Genomic DNA, 13,935 nt, shown 5'->3' on the forward strand with positions numbered 1-13,935 from the left:
GGTGCAGGCAGGGTGCAGGTTCCCAGGCAGGGCACAGGCAGGTGCAGGCGGGGTACAGGCAGGGTGCAGGCAGGATACAGGCAGGGCACAGGCAGGTGCAGGCGGGGTGCAGGCAGGATACAGGCAGGGTGCAGGCAGGGTGCAGGTTCCCAGGCAGGGCGCAGGCAGGATACAGGCAGGCTCCCCGCTCGGTGCCCGTGGGTGCCGGGACACCCTCCCCGCGGGGCGGGGGGCTCCGGGCCGGGCTGCTGTCACCCCCCGCTTTTGCCCCCGGCCCGGGCGGGGCTTCTCGGGTTCCGAGCGCCGGTGAGTCACGGGCGGGGGGGCTTCCCCGGCCCCTCCATCCCCGCCCGCGGCCGGGGGGGGTCTCCGGGGTCGGGGCGGTGCGGGGGCGGGGGGAGCCGACGGCCCCTCCCGGGGGCCGGTCCCTGCGATGCTTTTAAGCCCGGCCCGGCGCCGTGCTCGGGCTGCCGGGCAAGTGCGAGGGACAGCGGCGGCGGCGGGTCCAGCCCCGGTGCCCGTCCCGGTGCCGCGATGCCGCCGCTGCCCGCCCGGCTCTGCCTGGCCGCACTGCTGCTGCTGCTGCCGCTGCTGCCCCTGCCCGTCCCGGGGGCTGCCGGGCCCTGCCCCCCGCCCTGCCACTGCCCCCAGCCCCGTACCCTGCACTGCCGGGAGCCCGGCACCGTGGGCAGTCTGGCCCGGCTGCTGGGAGCCGGCGGCTTCACCGACCTGTGAGTGGGGCTGGGGGACACGGCAGGGGTGATGGAGCTCGGGGACCAGGGAGGGGAGCTAGGGCACCAGGTGATGGAGCTTGGGGACCAGGGCGATGGGGCTGGGAGACCAGGGAAGGGGGCTGGGGGACTGGGTAATGGAGCAGGGGGTGACGGAGCTAGGGGACCGGGCGGTGGGGCTGGGGGATGGGTTAATGGAGCTTGGGGACCAGGGAATGGGGCAGGGGGACCAGGTGATGGAATTTGGGGACCAGGGCGGTGTGGCTGGGGGACAGGGCAGGGGGTGATAGAACTCGGGGACCAGGGTGGTGGGGCTGGGGGACCAGGTGATGGAGCTTGGGGACCAAGGTGGTGCGGCTGGGGGACAGGGCAGGGGGTGATGGAGCTCAGGGACCAGGGCGGTGGGGCTGGGGGACTGGGAAGTGGGGCTGGGGGGCAGGGCGATGGGGCTGGGGGACCAGAGAGGGAGGCTGGGGGACAGGGTGATGGAGCAGGGGGTGATGGAGCTAGAGGACCAGGGTGGTGGGGCTGGGGGACCAGGTGATGGAGCAGGGGGTGATGGAGCTTGGGAACCAGGGAGAGGGGCTGGGGTACAGGGTGGTGGGGCTGGGGGTGATGAGGCAGGTGACGATGGGGCTGAGGGATGTGGTGATGGAGCTGGGGGACAGCGCGATGGGGCTGGGGATGATGGAGCTTGGGGAGTGGGCAGAGGAGCCAGTGGTGGCAGAGCTGAAGGTGATGGGGCTGGGCACGATGGAGCCATGGGCTGGAGGTGATGGAGCTTGGCGACAGGGGCGATGGGGCTGGGGATGGTGCTGGGGAGGGGGCGATGGGGCTGGTGCGATGGGGTGATGGGGCTGGGGAGGGGGCGATGGGGTTGGGGCTGGTGCCATGGGGTTGATGGGGCTGGGGACGGTGCGATGGAGCTGGGGATGATGGAGCTTGGGATGGGGCAATGGGGCTGGGCTGGGGCAGTGATGGAGCAGGGAGCGCTACGGGGCTGGGTCTGCCATGGGGCTGGGATGGCTGTGGGGAGCGGGGCTGCTTGGTGCGGGGTGTCAAGGGCTGCAAGGACGGGGGGAGCCCGGCTGCATCCCCCCTGGGAGCAAGTGAGGGGCTGGGAGCAGCTCTTCGCCCCCTCCTCAGCGATGCCAGCGGGAGCGATGGGCTGAGGGTGCAGTGGGGTCCCCAGTCAGGGAGCACCCATGCCGTGATGGGCAGGGCCAGGGTGCAGGGAGAGGTCCTCACCCTGGTGGCTGTCATCCTGCCCTGGGGCCTGTGTGTTGCGGTGTTGGGGGTGGGGGGGTGCCTGAATTTGCTGGTCTGGGGGCTCTCTGCTCTCGCTCATCCCCCTGCTCCAGGATGGGTGGTGGGGAGGGGAGGGCTGGAGCAGGGAGGGTGCTGGGTGCAGGGGGGTACAGGGTGCTGGGTGATACCAAGGTGCCTGTGCTCCTGGGTCTTCCCCCTGCCGCAGCCCTGGCCGTGCCGCATTGCTGGGGGCTGGCTGTAGCGGGGGTCTCTGTGCCTCAGTTTCCCCTGCCCCCCCCCCCCCCCCCCCGAGCTGGGGGACACTGCACTGCGGGGTGCTGCCGGCTCTTTGTTCGCTGGGTGGGGTGGGTGGTGGTGGGGATGGTGGTCCCCGAGAGACCCCCAGGCTCCCTTGTCCCTCCCATCCCCACAGCCTTGTCCATGGGGGTGGCCGTAGAGACCCTCCCCCGGGGGTCAGTGGGACCAAACACCCTTTGGTGTGGGTCTGAATCCCCAATTAACCCCCCAATTAAGCCCCTGGGGTGGGGCAGGTGGGAAAACCCTGCACCCGCCTGCAAAGGGGCTTCCCTTCGCCTTGGGAAAAGGGGAGAGGGGGACAATCGGTGCCCCCCCCCCCCCCATCGCAGGACACCGTGGGGTGCGAGGAAAGGGGGGGACCCATGGGGGAGTGGGGCTGAGACCTGGCAAACTCGCTCTCTGGGTGAGACCACGGGCTCTGAGCGGTGGCTCAGCCTTGGCCCCACATGGTGTGTGCTGGCTGGAGGCTCAGCACCAGCAGGATTGGTGCCACCATCCCTGCCCCACCCCTTCCCAGCTCATCCCTGGGGAAACTGAGGCACAGCAGGGCAGCTCAGCCCAGTCCCAGTCCCTGCCCCCAACCCTGGGCTGGTGCAGGGTAGCACAGGCACAGCTTGGGGAGGGGGAGAGCCATGCCCCCCCCACTCCCCTTGCCCCACACTTTGCCAGCAGCCCCTGGCATGGGGGCGTCCTGAGGCTGCTCCCCCGACCCCCCCTCATTTGCTTTCCAGCATCATTGAGAACCAGCAGATGCTGACGACCTTGACCCGGGCTGACACCAGGATGCTGCGGGACCTCAGGAACCTGTGAGTACCCTGGGGTGGGGTCCCCACCCAGGGAAATGGGAGGGGGGGATGGGGGATCCCCCCAGAGCTTGATCCCACTAGTGGGAGATGCTCCCAGTATGGGCATTCAGGGTCCCCAGTGTGGGTGCTCAGCCCTTCCCTCCTCCAGCACCATCTCCAGGTCAGGGCTGCAGCACATCTCTACTGACGCCTTCCTGGACACCCCCAGGCTGAGTCACGTGTGAGTAGCCCCCCCACCCTCACCCCTCAAATCGCTCCCCCACCCCGTTTGGGGCTCGGACCCCCATCCCCGCAGGCGCTCAGCCCTGGCGCAGGGTGGCTGGTCCCTGCGCCCAGGCAGGATCGATGATGTCCCATGGGCGCATCAGCCGGGCTGGGGGGGCCGCGTGGGGCTCTGTGCCTGAGCGGGAACCATCGATTGAGGGCAGGAGTGGGGGCAGCTGCCAGCCCCCCCGGGGAGCTCCGTGATGCCCTGCTGCGGGAGGGGACCCCGGGGAGCAGGCAGGGACCCAGTGATGGGGTGCGTGGGGCTCCCCCCTTGCAGGGAGGTGCCTAAAGGCTGGGGCCACCCTGGCAGAGGTGACTTTGCTTGGTCACGGTGGCCTTGGTGCTGCTCCATGCCCCGGCCAGACCCTCTGCAAGGGGGGGGATGTGGGATGTGGGATGGGGGTCTGTGGTGGGAAGGGGCAGCTGACTGGGTCTGTCCCAGCAGGAATCTCTCCTTCAACGCGCTGCACAGCCTTTCCTGGAAGACCTTCCAGCATCTGCCCCTGCAAGAACTGTGAGTACTGCAGCGGGGGAAGGTGGGTGCAGAGCATCCCCCGCCGGGGATGCACCCCTGGGGTGACAGGGAGGCAGGGCTGGGGCTGGGGCCGCAGTGACAACCACGGGCGTGGGGACAGGGACAGGGGTGGCATGCGTGGCACCGTGCCCGGGCTGGAGCACATCGGCAGTGCAGGATCCGTGCAGGCGGGGTCCCCCCATCCAGCCCCTGCTGACCCCGGGGGGGGATGTATAGGCGGGTGTGTGACCCGCAGCCCCTTTGAGCCCTTGTCCTCTTCCCTGCTTCCTCTCAGCATCCTGGTGGGAAATCCCTTCAACTGCTCCTGCAGCCTCCGCTGGCTCCAGCTCTGGCAGAACGGGAGCCGCGCCGAGCTGGGGAACCAGTTGCTGGGCTGCTGGGAGGGCAGCGTACTGGTCCCACTGGGCAGCCAGCCCCTCCACGCCTGCGGTACGTGGCAGGGGACCCTGCTGGCTTTGGGTGCTGGGTTTGTCCCCCCTCCCAAGCCGCTTGGCTGGGGACACGTGGCCCCCAGTCACCCCCTTCTCCTCGGCAGAGCCCCCGAGCGTCCGCATTGAACCCCCCGAGGTGATGCTACGCCAAGGGGACAGCGTCAACCTCACCTGTCGCATCACTGCCGAGCCACCGGCCACCGGGGCATGGGTGGTCCCCGAGGTGGGACACGAGCTGCCCGTCATCACCAAGGCAAGATCCAGGGACCTTCATCCCTGCTGCAGCATCCCCTCGCTGGTGGGGTGGGCATGGGGGGATGCAGGAGCTGGCACGGCGTGGGGGGGGGCAGGTTGTTCACCCCATCCTGGCGCTGCCTGCAGGTCTCGGACTGGGAGATCGTCCTGGAGATCAGCAATGTCTCCTCCAGCTTCAACCACAAGGACCTGACGTGCCGAGCGGAGAACACGGCAGGGCCGGCGGAGGACAGCGTGATGCTGAACATCACCTGTGAGCAGCCCGGGGGGGGGCTGGAGGAGGATGCTGGGGGGCGGAGGGTCTGGCTTTTGGCCTGGGGACCCACCCAGCTCTGCCTCCCCCAGTCCCCCCCGTGATCCTGCTCCTCCACGAAGCCATCCCCCAGCACTTCTGGTGCATCCCCTTCTCGGTGGACGGCAACCCAGTCCCCAGCATCCAGTGGCTCTTCAACGGGACGGCGCTGAGCGAGGGGCCCTACATCCACACCCGCATCGTGGAGTACGAGCACAACTCCACCGTCCTCCACGGCTGCCTCCACCTCAACCGGCCCACCCACGTCAACAACGGCAACTACACCCTCCTGGTCCGCAACCCCCTGGGCTTCGCCGCCCGCAGCATCCAGGGGCGTTTCATGGAAAATCCCTTCAGCTTCAGCCCCGAGGAGCCCATCCCTGGTAGGTGCTGGGCAGGGGGGGGCTGCCGGGGAGCTCTCCCCCCCCCCCCAGCTCAGTCTCCTCTGCATCTTTCTTGACGTTGGGGTGCAAAATGGGTTGTATCTGGCTCTGCCCGCTGGCTCCGAGCCGCCCCGCTGTGCCTCAGTTTCCCCCGGGGTGGGAAAGACAGGGCGCTCTCACCTGGGGAATAACGAGCGTTTCTCCTTTCTCTCTCCCTTTGGGCTGCGGCAGTGTCTCTGTCTCCGCTGGGTGAGTGATCGGGCACGCTGCTCCCCACGGGGGTCCCTGGCACAACCCCCTGCCCCAGCCCCCGCCCCTCCCAAACCATGCATCCCCCCATGCCAGAGCTGATCCTGGGGTACCCGCACCCTGTGCTGAGGCTGCAGAGTCGGGGGGGGGGGGGTGGGTGTCACCATCCTGGGCCTCCCATGCCTTGCTGGGACCACCCCAGGGGATGGGGACCCCCTGCCCCACACTCACCCTGTGCCCTCCTCCCTGCCCCAGGCACCAGGAACAGCTCGCTGGAGGGGCCCGTGGAGACGACGGATGAGCACACGTTCGGGGTGAGGGGATGCTCCGAGTTTGGGATGGGGGGACCAGGACACCCGTAAGAGGGTGGGACAAATCCTTAGGGGACAGGCAAACCAGAGCTGAGCGGGAAGGGGACATGCGGTGGGGATGAAGGACAGAGCCCCTGTGCCTCAGTTTCCCCTCCTGGGGCCTGTGGCCATCTCGCCCTGCCAAAGGCTGGGAGAGGGGAGCTGGTGGGACCTGACCTGGGCCCTGTCCCTGCTGTCACCAGGTCTCGGTGGCTGTGGCACTGGCCGTGTTCGCCTGCCTCTTCCTCTCCATCATGCTCATCGTGCTCAACAAGTGCGGGCGCCGATCCAAATTCGGCATTAACCGTGAGTCCTCCTCCCGCCCCCCCACCCCCCAACTCCCCCAGTGCCATGGGGGATTCAAGCCGTGGCACGGGGACACCCCGATTCCTGCATCCCTGGGGTGGCCGGAGCTGTGCTGGGTACCCGGCTTGGGAAGCATCTGTGGGGAGGGGGCCATGGCTGGGGACCATGGCTGGGGACCGTGGCTGGGGACCGCGGAGGGGTGCTGGTCCCCCCCCCCCCCCCCCCCCCGCACGGGCAGCAGCTGCTAATTCACTCCTGGAATGGATTCAGCCTCTAAATGGGTTTGATCGGGCTGCCTGGCCCCCGGGGGCCAGCCGGGGCGGGGGGATGCTCGGCAGAGCCTGGCACTGGCTGCACCAGCTGGGGGGGCCGCGGGACCCCCCCGATGGCCTTGTCCTTGTCCCCACAAGGCTCAGCGGTGCTGGCCCAAGAGGACGACCTGGCCATGTCCCTGCACTTCATGAACCTGGGCAGCAGCCCCCTCCCCTCAGCCGAGAGCAAGCTGGAGGGGCTGAAGAGCAACTTCATCGAGAACCCCCAGTATTTCTGCGACGCCTGTAAGGCTTGGGGGGTTCCACGGTACCCGAGCATCCTCCTACGCATTTCTCCCCCCCTTGGGGAGGGGGAGGCACTGATGGGTGGGGGTCCCCCCAGGCGTGCACCATGTGCAGCGGCGGGACATCGTGCTGAAGTGGGAGCTGGGCGAAGGTGCCTTCGGGAAGGTTTTCTTGGCCGAGTGCTACAACCTCCTCCCGGAGCAGGAGAAGACTTTGGTGGCTGTGAAGGTGAGGAAGAGGGGGGATGATGCTGGAGTTGGGGGGGGGGGGGGAGAGTCCATGGTTTGGGGTGAGGGGGGGATGCTGGGGTTGACGCCGTGTGCCGGCAGGCGCTGAAGGAGGTGACGGAAAGCACCCGCTTCGATTTCCAACGTGAAGCCGAGCTGCTGACCGTGCTGCAGCACCAGCACATCGTCAAGTTTTACGGCGTCTGCACTGAGGGCGAACCCCTCATCATGGTCTTCGAGTACATGAAGCACGGCGACCTCAACCGCTTCCTCAGGTGGGCTTGGGGGGGGGGGTGGTCCTGGCTGCCCGTCTTCCCCCCCCCCCATCTGCCTCTCCATCAGCACAGCCAGCCTGCTCCCTGCTAATGCAGCCCTCCTTGCAATATTGATTAGATTAGCTGTCTGAGAGGCTTAAATAGAGAGAGATTGGCCATCAGCTGGAATAAGCGGAGACTTTTCGATTGCCCCCCCAGGTATTGGGGGGGGCGTAGTGGGGGGGGGCCTGCTGCCAGAGGCATCGCTTTAGTGGCCGCGCGAGGAGCTCTGAGACGTGGCTTTTATGATTATTGTTATGGGAGTTGGCATTAATGGTTCTGCCGAGCAAAGCCCCCCCAGCTCGCGGCCGCGGCCGCCCCAGCACGGCTGTCAGCCACGTTTGGCATCAAGGGCAGCGCGGCTGGAGGCGGCCGCAGCCACACTGCCCCCCGGCACGCCTCGTGTGCCCCCCTCGCTTCGCATGCGCTTTCACACCCGCCCCGGCGCTGGCTCGCACCCCCGGCCACGCAGCTGTCCCCCACGCGATGGGCCAGGCGTGCCCGGCCTTCCCCGGCATGTGTGCACACGTGTGCATGCCTTTTCCCTGGGTGTGCACGCGTGTATCTCCACCTTTCCCTGGCACATGTGCGTACAAGCGCACACTTTGCCCCTGTGCATGCACACGTGCGTGCAAGCCCTGGGCACATATGTGTATGTGCTTCGCCTCTGCACACACGTGCATACTGGCATGATGCTTTTCCCTTGTGTGCATGCATGCATGCCAGGGAAGGATGCACATGTATGTGCATGTCCTTCCCATGCATATGCACACCCTTCCCTAGCATGTGTGCGCACAAGTGCACACCTTTTCCCTCTGCATGCACATGCCTTCCCCCTGTGCATGCATGCACATGTGCACACCCTTCTCTGACATGTGTGCACACATGTGTATGTCCTTTCCCTGTGTGCATGCACACATGTGCATGCCCTTCCCTGGCACGCATGCATGTTTGTGTGTACCCTTCCCCTGTGTGCACGCACAGACGTGCACCCCTTTCCCTTGTGTGTGCACACGTGCACATCCTTCCCTGCTACGTGTGCATGCCTGTGTGCACCCTTCCCTGGTATGTGTGCACGTGTGTGTGCACCCTTCCCTGGCATGTACGCACACAAGTGCATACCTTTCTCTTGTGCACGCACACGCATATGCACACCCTTCCTTTGCACGTGTGCACAGCTGCACATGCCTTTCCCCTGTGTGCATGCACAATCATATGCACGCCCTTCCTTGGCATGCGTGCACACCTGTGCACACCCTTCCCCTGGGTGCACGCACACACATGTGCACACCCTTCCTTGGCACATGTGCACACCTTTCCCCTGCATGCATGCACAATCATATGCACGCCCTTCCTTGGCATGTGTGCACAGCTGCGCACACCCTTCCCCTGTGTGCATGCACACACATGTGCACACCCTTCCTTGGCACCTGTGCACACCCTTCCCCTGTGTGCACGCACACACATGTGCGCTTCCTTCACTGCTGTGCCTGCCCGTGTGCGCGCACGCTTCCCTAGCATGCATGCACACATGCACATCCTTCCTGGCATTTGCACACCCACTCCAGCAATACGTATACCTGCGCATACACACATGCCACACACGTGTTCCCCCCCCAACTCTGGCATGTCCCCCTGCCCCGGCAGGTCCCACGGTCCCGACGCCAAGATCCTGGACCAGGGGCAGGGGCAGCCCTGCGGGCAGCTGACGCTGAGCCACATGCTGCAGATTGCCACGCAGATCGCCTCAGGCATGGTCTACCTCGCCTCCCTCCACTTCGTCCACCGGGACCTGGCCACCCGCAACTGCCTGGTGGGCCACGACCTGGTGGTGAAGATCGGCGATTTTGGCATGTCCCGGGATATCTACAGCACCGACTATTACCGGGTGAGCGGGCGGTGGGCTGCCCCCCCCTCTCCTCCCCTCCCTCCCCCCCCCCCCCCCCCCCAGCTCTGTCGAGGGGGGTCACGCTCAATTTTCCCTCTTAGCTGCTGCTTCCCAACCCGTCTCCATCCATAATTAATCAGACTGATAGGATGGTTTGGGTGGGAAGGGAGCTGTAGAGACCACCCACTCCCACCCCCTGCAATAAGTGGGGACATGGTCCACCAGACCAGGTTGCTCAGAGCCCCTCCAACTTGACCTTGAAAGCGATGGAGCCCCCCCCCCCCCGCCTCTCCAAGCAACCCATGCCAGGGTCTCACCACAACAAATTCCCTCCTTACACCTAGTAGGAGATGTGCTTCATGACTAGGGCTAGGGCTGGAGGGGGCAAATGCGGGGGGTCTCTGCCCCACTGACAGCCCCGCTGGGGGTAGGTGGGGGGCAGGACCATGCTGCCCATCCGCTGGATGCCCCCCGAGAGCATCCTCTACCGTAAATTCACCACCGAGAGCGATATCTGGAGCTTTGGCGTGGTGCTCTGGGAGATCTTCACCTATGGGAAGCAACCTTGGTACCAGCTCTCCAACACCGAGGTGAGCGAGGAGGGAGGATGAGGATGGCGACAGACCCCTGGTGGGGGCGGGGGGGTGGGTGCCTGGGGGGAGGTGGTTACGCCATCTCCATCCCCCGTTCCCACAGGCCATCGAGTGCATCACGCAGGGGAGGGAGCTGGAGCGTCCTCGCACGTGTCCCTCCGAGGTGTATGCCATCATGCAGAGCTGCTGGCAGCGGGAGCCCCAGCAGCGCCGGCCCATCAAGGAGATCCACAGCCGCCTGCAGGCCCTCGTCAAGACCCCCCCCATCTACCTGGACATCCTGGGCTGAGCGGGGACCCCCCCATCCACCCTCCGCTCCCCGCTGCCCACCCCTGCCCTCCTCGCTGCCCACCCCACGGAGCCCCGCCGGACTGATGCCCCACTGCGGGGAGAGGGCTGAAACTTTATTTATAGTGGGAAACGTCAACCCACCCCCACGGGGGGCTGTAGGGCTGGGCTGGGGGCCCCCCGAGGCTGTGCCCCCCCAGGGTTGCGGCCTTGCCATCCAGCTCCTTGGCATTTCCCTGGCGTGCCGGGATGGAGGCGCTTGGCTGATGTGGGTTGGCTCTGGGGGGGCAGAGCCAAGAGCCCCCCCCAGCAGCGGGTCCATGCCAGGGAGGGAGCCAGGTGGGCTCAGGGCTCCCGGGGGAGTTGGGGGCACCCTGTGGCTTGGCTGCTCCTTTGTCCCCTGTCCTGGTCCCTGGCTGGTGGGGACCCCCTGTGCTCACCCGCTCTGCTGCAAAACCAGTCAATAATAAACCGTCCACCTCCGCCGCGCTGGGACGCGCCTGCTCCAGGGTGTCTGCTGGGCGTGGGGCGGGATAGAGGGTTCTGGGGAGAAAGAGGGGTGTTCTGGAGCAGGGGCGCTCCGGCTGGGGAAGAGGAGATGGAGGAGGTGTGTTGCTCCAGGGATCCCAGGGTGCAGGGATGGAGGGATGATGCATGGCTGGGACACAGGGGTGATATGTGCCCGGGATGCAGGGATGGCGCGTGCCCAGGGTGCAGGGATGATGCATGCCAAGGATGCAGGGATGATGTGTGCTCAGGATCCCGGGATGCAGGGATGATACATACCCAGGGTGCAGGGATGGTGCATGCCCGGGATGCAGGGTTGATGTGTGCCCAGGATGCGGGGTGATGTGTGCCCAGGATCTCAGGATGCAGGGGTGATACCTGCACGGGATGCAGGGATGGTGCATGCCCAGGATTCAGGGGTGATGTGTGCCCAGGATCTCAGGATGCAGGGGTGATACCTGCCCGGGATGCAGGGATGGTGCATGCCCAGGATTCAGGGGTGATGTGTGCCCAGGATCTCAGGATGCAGGGGTGATACCTGCCCGGGATGCAGGGATGGTGCATGCCCAGGATTCAGGGGTGATGTGTGCCCAGGATCTCAGGATGCAGGGATGGTGCATGCCCAGGATGCAGAACCCATGTCCCCACCCCCAACCCAGAGGGATTGTTTTGGCTGTGCCATGGGGACCACCTCGAGCATCCCTCCAGGGATGCTCCCACCACACCCTGGCCCAGGTGCCTCGTCCCCTTGCCAAGGAGTCCGGGAAGGGGGGGTTGGGATTTTGCAGTAGAAATCCAGCCCCCATGAAAGGGGCAAAGCCCCCCCCCTTCCCTGTGCCCTTGATCAGAGCCAGGGGGTTATCGCATGCCCTGTAGCATCCACTCCATCATCCTTCCCTGGGCTCTCTGGCTGCCTTGGTAATGGTTGAGACCTGGAGCTGACCGTAATGGAGCTGAATTGATTTCATCTGGCTAATTAGGCAGCGCAGGCAGGGCCCTGGCAGCTCCTTTGTTACCCACCGCGACCCGAGATAAGCAGGAGGAAAACGGGGTCACAGGGGAAACTGAGGCACTGCGCAAGGCAAGAGCAGCCGGGGTCCACGGTGGGCGCTGAGGGGCTCAGGACTGATGTGGCACATGTGCTGGGTGGCCGGGGCTGGATGTGCCACAAGAGCTGGAGGAAACTGGAGCCGTCCCAGCGCCCCACGGCTCCCAGCCTGTAATCCATCCCCGCATCCAGCCCAGGGCTCCGGTTCATCCAGCTGGCTCCAAAGCTTTGCCGAGGGTCCAGCTGTGGGATGTGGGGAGCTGGTGTGGGCAGGATCTGGCCCTGCTCCAGCGCAGCTGGCAGTGCCCCCCAGCTGCCTCCTTGGGGTCCCTCTAATCGCTGCCCGTGCTGATTTATGGCCTTTTTCCCTCTTATTTAATTTGAGGAAGGAACAAGATTACAACCTTGAGCTTTTCCAGCCCTGCACCACAGATTGCCGCAGACAACGCCCCCAAAAGGGACCGTGCACCATGATGACACCCCCCGCCCCCTCCCCAAGCAGGGTGGGCTTCCCCGCAGCTGTGCCTCAGTTTCCCCCATGGGGGTGGCAGTGCCTCAGTTTCCCCCTCAGGGTGGTCAGGGAAGGGTTAAGCCCCCCCCAAGCCCTTTTCCCTGAAGGGTTCAGCTCTGATTGATTTTTATCCCCCCCCCTCCGTACCATCCTGCCGCAGTTTCTCCATTTCACCCGCTCCGGGGGGAACGGTAATGGACTCTGGCAATGAGGTAATTAACGGCTCCACTCCCGGCAATGCTGCCCACCCCAGTGGCACCGCGGCCTGGCCCCGCTAACGAGGGTTAATGAGGGCTGGGGGGTCTTGGGCCCGATCCTGCATCTTGCAACTAACGCAGCTGCCAAGAGCCACTGGTGGTCCATGGCCGCATCCCACACGGGGGGGTCCCACCCCAGCATCCCTGATGCTGCCAGTTTGGACCCCAATGGGGCTAGATCTGCTCCCTGGGGGGGTCCTGTGCCCCCCAGAACCCCCTAAGGGGACCAGCTGTGTGTTTTGGGGTTCCCCCCCTTCCAGGGATGGATGGTTTGGGGGGACAGTGGGGCTGGGGATGCAGGTGCATCCCAGCACTACGGGTCGTGGGAGGGACTGAGTGCTGGGCGCAGCCCCCCCAACACCTGGCTGCTCCTAAGTGCATTTGGGGGTCCCCATCCCCTCTGGCACTACTGGGGGTCTTGGCAGGGGGGGCTACAAAGGCATCTCGGCGCTGAGGCGCAACTAAAGTGCCCCTCAAGTGTCCCCGAGCAATATTTCCCCGACACCCTGGGGACCCTTTAAAGAGCATCGGGGTGGGGGGGTCACATCCTACACCAGGTCCCCAGCCCAAGACCCCTCAGCGCCTGTAGCAGCGCCCCCCCCCCCAGCCACGCTGCCCATCCCTGCTCCGGGAAGCGGCGTTTGGGGGTGGCCACAGCAGACCCCCAGCTGTGGGTGGGCTTGATCCTAATGGAGCCCCGGGGTGGGCGGGGTGGGGGGGCAGCTGAGCCACCCTGGGACGTGAAAATCGTTATGAGTGATTAGAGCTATTAGTGTAACGAGGAGAGGCAATTAACGGCGCCTTGACATCAGTTAGGGCCAGCTAATGTACGTGTGCTCGCTGGGCAGGGGGTGGGGGGGCACACGTGGTGCTGAGCTGCCCGACCAGGGGTCCTGGGATGGGGGGACACGATCCCAGGGTATAGGTGGGATATAAGGCCAGGATCCTGGGATCTAGGGGTGATATAGGGCCAGGATCCCAGGATTTAGGGGTGATATACGGCCAGGATCCTGGGATCTAGGGGTGATATATGGCCAGGATCCTGGGATCTAGGGGTGATGGATGGTTGAGTATCCCAGGGTATAGGGGCGACGCAAGGCCAGGGATCCCAGGACAGGGGGGTGATGTATGGTCAGGGATCCCAGGGTGTTGGGATGCAGGGGAAACACATGGCCAAGGATCCTGCAGTGGAGGGATGGGTTGTCTGGGTGACACGTGCCTGCGATCCTGGGATGCAGCGACGATATGTGCCTGGGATCCCGGGATGCAGGGATGATGTGTGCCTGGGATCCCGGGATGCAGCGATGATGTGTGCCTGGGATCCCGGGATGCAGGGATGATGTGTGCCTGGGATCCCCGGATGCAGGGATGATGTGTGCCCGGGATGCAGGGATGATGTGTGCCCGGGATCCCGGGATGCAGGGATGATGTGTGCCTGGGATGCAGGGATGATGTGTGCCCAGGATCCTGGGACGCAGGGATGATGTGTGCCTGGGATCCTGGGATGAAGGGATGATGTGTGCCCAGGATCCCGGGATGCAGGGATGATGTGTGCCCGGGATGCAGGGATGATG

General features: G+C 65.5%; 1 protein-coding gene across 1 annotated transcript; it reads left to right on the forward strand.

The window, feature by feature from the left end:
• The first annotated feature begins 475 nt into the window (after window positions 1-475).
• NTRK1 (neurotrophic receptor tyrosine kinase 1) lies at window positions 476-10,516 on the forward strand. The gene is made up of 17 exons (XM_055696926.1): window positions 476-731; window positions 3,029-3,103; window positions 3,252-3,323; window positions 3,816-3,884; window positions 4,180-4,334; window positions 4,441-4,589; window positions 4,718-4,844; window positions 4,937-5,266; window positions 5,498-5,515; window positions 5,771-5,829; window positions 6,069-6,171; window positions 6,582-6,728; window positions 6,826-6,956; window positions 7,058-7,230; window positions 8,917-9,157; window positions 9,589-9,747; window positions 9,854-10,516. Exons 1-17 carry the CDS (start codon window positions 535-537, stop codon window positions 10,037-10,039), a joined length of 2,391 nt encoding a protein of 796 aa, XP_055552901.1. The 5' UTR covers window positions 476-534; the 3' UTR covers window positions 10,040-10,516.
• The last annotated feature ends 3,419 nt before the right edge of the window (window positions 10,517-13,935 follow it).

This window comes from Falco cherrug, chromosome 19, assembly GCF_023634085.1.
Source record: "Falco cherrug isolate bFalChe1 chromosome 19, bFalChe1.pri, whole genome shotgun sequence".
In the NCBI taxonomy this organism is placed as follows: Eukaryota; Metazoa; Chordata; class Aves; order Falconiformes; family Falconidae; genus Falco; species Falco cherrug.

Excerpts from the sequence above, each read along its gene's own strand:
- NTRK1 (XM_055696926.1), top strand. The coding sequence starts at position 535 with ATGCCGCCGCTGCCCGCCCGGCTCTGCCTGGCCGCACTGCTGCTGCTG. Across the intron at positions 5,830-6,068 it reads CGGATGAGCACACGTTCGGG|GTCTCGGTGGCTGTGGCACT; the intron begins GTGAGGGGATGC and ends TGCTGTCACCAG. Across the intron at positions 6,172-6,581 it reads ATCCAAATTCGGCATTAACC|GCTCAGCGGTGCTGGCCCAA; the intron begins GTGAGTCCTCCT and ends TGTCCCCACAAG.